The 7,532-nt window shown below is 39.6% G+C and overlaps 1 protein-coding gene across 2 annotated transcripts; it reads left to right on the top strand.

Moving 5' to 3' along the window:
• The first annotated feature begins 853 nt into the window (after window positions 1–853).
• Window positions 854–7,255, top strand: ubac2 (UBA domain containing 2). 2 transcript variants are annotated; one of them, XM_086259207.1, is made up of 10 exons: window positions 854–1,074; window positions 1,466–1,590; window positions 2,585–2,704; window positions 3,463–3,569; window positions 3,853–3,976; window positions 4,069–4,116; window positions 5,327–5,435; window positions 6,186–6,328; window positions 6,802–6,948; window positions 7,028–7,255. In XM_086259207.1, exons 1-10 carry the CDS (start codon window positions 1,044–1,046, stop codon window positions 7,133–7,135), a joined length of 1,062 nt encoding a protein of 353 aa, XP_086115333.1. In that variant the 5' UTR covers window positions 854–1,043; the 3' UTR covers window positions 7,136–7,255. The 2 variants fall into 2 exon arrangements, with proteins under 2 accessions (XP_086115333.1, XP_086115332.1); XM_086259206.1 differs by lacking the exon at window positions 854–1,074 and adding an exon at window positions 1,103–1,374.
• Window positions 7,256–7,532: the final 277 nt, after the last annotated feature.

Raw genomic sequence — 7,532 nt, 5'->3', positions numbered from 1 at the left:
ATTTGAGTATCAATATAGTATATGAGTGCCTTAAAATAAAATTGCTCTTTTGAGCAACATACAGCATTTTCTTATCATAGTAGATGCAAATAAAATTTAATTTAAAACTTTTTAATCTACGAAGCACTTGAAGCAACAGAAAACAGTGAGCTGTGGCATGTCTTCAGGAACTGATGGCAAAACGAATCAGAAAACGCTCACAGAAACGAATGAGTGTGAAGCTGCACTTATAAAAAGGGCATCAGCGACTGCCGTGCATGAGAAGGTTTTCCTGTTTCCAGATTGATAAAACCATGATGGTATTATTTTACTGTGCTTTTACTGAATCTGTTTTATCCCTTTCCTTGGTCTCATAGTAATTGATATATATATGTAAAGAACACAAACTCACTTAATGAAATTGTTAAATGGTTTGACAGACTGAACCCAGCATACACCAGATGGTTACACCAGTTGGTTTGATTTTACTTGATGATTTGCACCGTTTGCATAGTAGGTTTCAATTTCTTCCTACTGGTTGAAGGCTTTTGGTCTCAAAGTGCACAACATCAAATATTAAAAACAGCTTTCTTCCATCAGCTATCAGTCAGATAGACATATTGTAGCTTTCCTACACGATGCTATGTGGATTCTCTAAGCATGTGTTTATCTGTGATCTGTGTATGTATTGAAAATGCACACGTAAGGATGAATGACTCACTACAACAGACCAAACCTGCCTGTGGGTACAAATAAAGTAACCTGAAGCTGAACCTGAATCTGAAGTTCATCCATAAAAATGTCTGAGCAGCGAGACTTCTCCCGGGCTCAACACAGAACAACAGCGACCCCCACAGGACGAATTTCTTTTAACATTTGGGGCTTCTGCGAGAGAACCTTTTAGCTGTTGTCGGGCTTCCGTAGCGGAGTCCTTTGCCCTGCCTTTCCTTCCACGGTTACAGCATGGATCCTGTCTCCAACTTTATTTCGGTGTTTTAGTGTCACTTTGGCGCTATATTTGGATCGACAGCCGTCACCTGGACACCGTAACATACCTGGACGTTATGTTCACAACCACCGGTTCTCGTGGCCTTTGTAAGTATCGTGAATTTGCCGTTAAAACCACAGCGAGTCTCAACGGACTACTAGCTTAGCTACCTGACGTTAGCATTGCGCTGTCATTCATTTACTCTGAACGGTATCTATCAGTTAACGCTTCGGTTTGTTAATTAGAACCTTATGTTACACGTTTCCAAGTATTCAGTTTGTTCAGCTAAGGCCTCAAAGTTCAAATAAAGTGAATATTATGCTAACTTCGTAGTACTGAGGTGGCTGTGTGTCTATGTGTGCCCCGCCTCTGTATACAAATAAGCCCTTCCATCTTCACGACTCTTGGTAATATTTAAAGAATATTAGATAAATCGATGAACAAAGCGACGCTGTACATTGCTGTTAATTATACTGTGTGTGTGTGTGTCTTTGACAGACAAGGCTCCTCTGTCGAAAAGCCTTCTTCTGGTTCTAAATGGGCTAACTGTGATGCTCACCCTGCTGCCACAGTACCAAGACCTGTTTGTTTACCACCTCCAGGCTATCACACAGGAGCATCAGGTACGGCCCGGCATCTACAAGTGTGTTTGGGGGTGAAACATAGAGGGAACGCTAAAACCAACTCCTAGTGCTATCTGATAGTTTACACCAGTGAAACAATAAGGATCCAGGACTAAAGACCCTGAACAAACACACCTTGTCTCGGAGGACAGACACCAGCTTTGTTGGTCTTTCTGAAGTTTTGCTTATAGACTGTCTGCTGAAGAAATCCATTTTGCCTGTTGAACTGCAGAATAAAGCGTGTGGAGTAAATTTCCTGTTCCAAGAATTTGCATGTATCCTGGCGATGCAGAAAATACATAAATTTTGTTTATGCTTGTCCTAATTTGTCACCATATTTGTTTTACACAGCTAATAGAACACAGGTTAAAACAGATTAAGTTTGTAGGTTATTTATCACAAAGAATAATCAGTCAACAAAGTTACTTTCTTACTTTTACTTTCTTAACTGAAAGTTAACAAAGAGATGTCCATGCTTCCTGCTTCAGGGGGTGGGACAGTGTTAAACCTGAATATACTGAGTAGCATGTAAGATCCCGAAGCAGAAAGCATGGGTTGACAAAGAAAGCCTGCTTACACAAACCCTGGTTATGTTGCTCAGTAGTACACCATCAACCATGCAGCAGTGTGTGGTGTGACAGGAATTATCTTATCGTCATATGTAATGACCTGTTATCACGAAACTAAAATTCCCCATTTAGGTCACATGATTACATCTGAGTCTGAGCTTGGGGAGATGTTATTTGTGCTAAGAGAAGTTGCTAAATGGATTTTGAGTTTGTTTTTTGTTTTTAATAAAACCTTTGTTGGAATTTATGGTAAAATGTACTAGTATTTGGTTCAGAAATGTGAGATAGTATGCCAAATTTGGGACACATATGTATAATATGTGTAATATATACATAAAAGGCATTATTATACAGGGGTTTATTTGTTCTTCGTATGTTTTGGATGCAAGTGTCTGTGTATGACTCTTCCGTCCCTTCTGTTTTAGGTGTGGAGATTATTGTGTGCCAGGCTGGTGTGTCTCGATATCAAGGACTCATTCTGCAGCAGTTTGCTCATTTACAACTTTAGAATCTTTGAAAGGAGGTTTGGCACCAGGAAGTTTGCTGTAAGTATAAAAACTATTGATAGATAAAAACATTTAAGGAAGGAGTGTAACCAGAGATTTAGCTGAACCAGAGTGAAGAGTGGATGGTGCTGTATAAAGCGATTAAAAATTATTCCCCAAATTGGCTCAGGCGATTAGAGGATCATCAGGGGGTCCTTTTGTCCCTCTGTGGGGGGATACGCCCACTAGGTTTAAATCTGGGACTCCCCACCATTTGACCTTAGAACTGAAGAAGCTTCTCGGATGAGAGGTGAAACGTCTTCAAGCAACTTAAAGAAGTCCAGACGCTTTTCTTTGCAAGCTCCTTTGACTCTCCAAATTAGAATTATTTCATAGGTGTGATCATCAGTCAGAATCAGTATGAGTTTCATCTCAGTTTTGAATTCACCTTTTAGGGAAGAAAATGCATAACTTCCTCATTTAGGTGGCTTTGTGTTTGTGCAAATGTTTTTAGACTCATGGGCTGCATATAAAAGAGTGATTTAACATCTCTGTATGAACAGTAAAGATAAATTAGAAGTGCCTTAAACCTCTAGTCTTTGTAATGGCCACCAATAAAAAGAAGCCTGATTGTAGAAGTCTGTGGAAAAGTGAAACTCCCCAGCTGTGACTTTAGATAGAGACCAGGTTTATGGTCTCAGTCACTTTTAACTCATCTTATGTAATACAGTGTGAAGGTTTTTTTTTCTTCTTCTTTTTTTTTATAGGTATGTACTGCTCTGATAATCTTATATGGTGCTCTTTTCTCCCTTTACCAGTCGTTTCTTTTTGGTACTTGGTGTCTTTCTGCATTGATGGATTTCTTGCTGGCAGAGGCTTTCCAGTTTCTGTTTTACTATGAGGTGGAAGAACTGCCTTCGGGACTGTAAGTAGACTTTATTATAACGCACATGCAGCATCACTAAAATAAAAGTAGACTTTTTCAGTTTTATGGCCTGCGACAACAGTTTTCATGACATATTTTGTTTCATCATTCATGATGTATTAGATAATCAGTTTACAATCCACCTCCACAAAAGAGACAATGGCAGTTTTATTTACATACATGTAAACTTAACATAAAAGATCAAAATGCATAAAAATCAATATAAGTTCACAAGGGAGCCCAAACCTCAATCCTCTTGATTTTTCCCTCTCGCCTCCCACAGGCTTGCACCAGTCTTCTCTCTGTTTGTGCCTTTCTACCTGTCGATCCCCAGGATGCCAGTCACACAGGTACTGGGTCGCATCCACATCACCAACAAGTCCCTGGTCTACATAGTAGGCTTACAGGTAAATCCCTATGGACACGTGGAAGTCTGTTTCACTTTTAAGTTTGAATTCTTACTAATCTCTGTTTTATCATCCTGTTCTTTGTGATACAGCTGCTGACTTCCAGCCCTTTTATGTGGCTCCTTGCACTCAGTGGATTGGTGAGTAAATAAATTCTTCTTGTCTTTTGAATGTATATCTAGCATGTGTACCAGCATTTAAAACATAATAAGCTATTCATGACCAGGAAGGAAGGGAAGGGGGAAAAGAGGGGAGGGGAAGGGAAAAGGGGAAAAAAGAAAAAAAAACTATGTCAATGTAAATGAGATATATACTTTGTTGCCTGATTTGAATAAAGAAAAAAAAAGACATGTTAGCAGAGCTTGTGTTTGCAAAGTTGCATCTAAAACAAAGACTGCTGGAGCAATGTTCTGTGGACAGACAAGAGCAAAGTGGAGATGTTTGGCCATAATGCACAGTTCCACATTAAGCAAGTATCAAACACAGCATACACGTCTCATTCCAACTCTCAAATACAGTGGTAGAGGGGTGATGATTTGTTTTGTTGACCATCAAGTCTTCTGTATACCAAAGTATTCTAGAGTCAAGTGTGAAGCTATCTGTCCAACTGCTAAAACTTAGCTTAGCTAACTGTGTCAGGCAACAAGAGCGTGTTCCCAAAGTACAGCAATCACCAACAAATTGGCTGAAAAAGAAAAAAATCAAGGGGTCGCAATGGTCCAGTTAAAATCCAGACCTCAACTTAATTGAAATGCTGTGGCAGGATCTTGGAGAGAATACTCACAAACCTCGATGGACTGAAGAATCATTGTAAAGAAGAGCTTCCCAGAAATCCTCTGCAAGGAAGTGAGAGCCTGAGCTATTGAATCATGATATGGGATTTTTTTTTCAGACACTGGTTCTCCATTTTGGCTTAAGTTTTGTTAAATAAATAATGATTAGGTGTAATATGACACATGTTCTTCATCTCAGGCTGTATTATTATGATTTTCTTTATGCCTAAATCCTTGGAATAAAAAAAGGGGAGGTGACTGTCTTTTTCACATTACAGGGTTTTAAGATTTGGAAAGCTGATTAGACCAAGCAAAGCTTTTGAAGACATGATCATAGACTTTGACATCTTATCACTAAAGCAACTGAGGAAAATAAACAAAGGATTTATTGGAGAGGCACATTTTTTTTTTTTTTTTTTTTTTAACTCGAGCTTTACTTACTGCCCTATACTAGTTTATATCTGTGGAAGCACTTAATATTGTTCCTTACTTTCTACTGTGTAATTTAATCTTTATTCAGTAAAGATTGCTATTTCTGTATTATGTCCACATGTGCTTTTATAAATATGCCTTTCAGATCTCAGGTGGACTATACCACTCCAGTGTCCTACGGTTACAGAAGATCCTGTTTGTCCCCATCTGGGTGTCTCGTATTGGACAATATATTCTGGAGCCAGTCTTTTCAAGTGAGTCCATCCTTTCGTAATAACAACAAACACAAATCCTGTCTAAATCCCTTTTACAAGGACGAGAGTTGCAGAGCCTGACGTGGGGTTGTTGTCTCTTTCTGCCTGACTTAATGATAATAATAATATACATACCTTTTAGGCATTTGACTAGTGCTGTGACACAGAGTGACTTAAAATGATAAGATGTACCGCTGTCACTGTTGGCTAATCTTTTTAACTGCTGGTTAAAAAGATTTTTACCTCTCAGCTATAAAAGGCTGATGGGATATTGTCGTCAGCTCACCAATCTATGAACTCATAGATTAAGTTTTATTAAATAATGTGTGAACAGATGGAGTTAAACCAAAAATGAGCTTTTTATGTTAATGTGCAGATTACTTTTACCTCTTAAAACATTTCCTCGATAGATTACTTACCTTTTTAATGTTCTGTTTTAAGTAGCTCTTCCTCTCTAATCCCTAATGTCCCGCTCACTGATTTTTAAGCCTTTTAGAGTGCTTATCAGCCTCAAAATAGTCAGTGCTTAACAATGTCAAATTCCCTAACTGAACTATTGTTCCCTGACTGAAGTGAAACATGATAATAGTAATCTAGTTTGTTCACCACTATATAGGATATGAGGTCCTGAAACCTCTTAGAAAAACTGAATTTGTGCTAAATGATCCTTCATAGCACTTATCCACTCGTGTACAGATATGTTATGATATTTTTAAGACGAATCTGTTGTTTATATCTGTGTTTGTCAAGGCTCCCAACCTACCAGCGAGACACCTCTGGGGATGGGTGCCACTCTTGACGTTCAGAGGCAGCAGAGGATGGAGCTGCTCGACCAACAGCTGCTACTGGCCGAGTACAACGAGGCCAGGACGAATGCCAGACAACAGCCACAGGTAGATGCACACAAAGACTTAAAACTGAACCTATGCATAGACCACCCAGTTTCTCAGATATTGATTTTGCTTCTAAGGCCACATGACAGTATGCGATACAGCAATGAAAGAAAGAGGGAAGCATGCTTACAGTTACGGTTGTAGTCAGACATTTAACCATGATCATTTAGGTAGGTAGTTGCACAAATTTGAAGTTATTAAAGTTCCTGTGTAGCGTCTGTAGGGTCCAGATATCAACTCATGCTACCAGTAGTGACACTGAACTTAGCCAAATGCAGAGCTAGTGAAAAAGAGTCAGAAAACATGAGAAGAGGAACATTTTTTAAGTCATTAAGGATGTATGCTATACAATCACTGAGCTATCAGAGTATCTGACAGATATCTGATATTGGTATTCAATTGGTTCTTGTCTAGATGGAAGTGATTAGTATTACAAAGTATTAGATACTGCTTTTGTCTGTGTATTTGTGCAGAGCGGGTTGCTACAGTGGACAAGGTTATTCCCTTCACTGAGACACAGAGGACAGAACCGCGTCCCGGTGCAGCCCCGTCCTCAGCCTCAAGCCCACCAATCCACACAGCCACCTTTTCTGGACAACTCCCCTGTAGCAGAAGAACAGGTAGACGTTTACTTCAGTGTTCCTGTATGTGTGTGTTTCTGTGCTTAAGTTTGAGCTGGTTTTATCTTGTGTCCTACAGGTTGCACGTTTAGTGGAAATGGGCTTTTCCAGGATCGATGCCCTCGAGGCGCTCAGAGCTTCAAATAATGACATTAATATGGCAACAAACTTCCTCTTGCAACACTGAGGGAAGCAGCTCAGTGAGGGGAAAGAGGTGACAGAAAGAGAAAGCAGGAACCAAAGCAGACGAGCGAAAAGCTAAGCAGAAAGCAAATAATTCAGAGTCGAAGAGAATAAATAAAGGAAAGGAGACGACAAAGAAAATTTGTACAGATTATATGAAGGCAGTGTCACTGCTCCCCTGAAGCAGTGTTAGGCTGCCCCAACAGGAGCTGAGCCTGATAGCAGGCTGATGAATGAAGTGTGAAGCACAGAGTGGATGTCATTTGCGTCATCGCTTTCTGATGGCTGTTGTAGTGTGAAACAGACGTCATTGCTCAAGGAAGGTGAGTCAGGCCTCTAACTTAACAAGATGCCTGAAAAAAAACTAAACAAAACACAAAAATCAAACAAGTCAAGAGCTT

This window comes from Aulonocara sp. 'chitande type north' Nkhata Bay, linkage group LG13, assembly GCF_057382095.1.
Source record: "Aulonocara sp. 'chitande type north' Nkhata Bay isolate Kocher_YH1m ecotype deep benthic linkage group LG13, A_spYH_male_GT1.1, whole genome shotgun sequence".
NCBI lineage: Eukaryota > Metazoa > Chordata > Actinopteri > Cichliformes > Cichlidae > Aulonocara > Aulonocara sp. 'chitande type north' Nkhata Bay.
This window is presented reverse-complemented; position numbering and strand designations above follow the sequence as displayed.

Bases quoted from the DNA above. Each gene is read 5' to 3' on its own strand.
- ubac2 (XM_086259207.1), top strand. From the start codon at position 1,044: ATGTTCACAACCACCGGTTCTCGTGGCCTTT. The intron at 3,570-3,852 runs GTAAGTAGACTT...CGCCTCCCACAG, and splicing joins GAAGAACTGCCTTCGGGACT to GCTTGCACCAGTCTTCTCTC. The intron at 6,329-6,801 runs GTAGATGCACAC...GTATTTGTGCAG, and splicing joins ATGCCAGACAACAGCCACAG to AGCGGGTTGCTACAGTGGAC.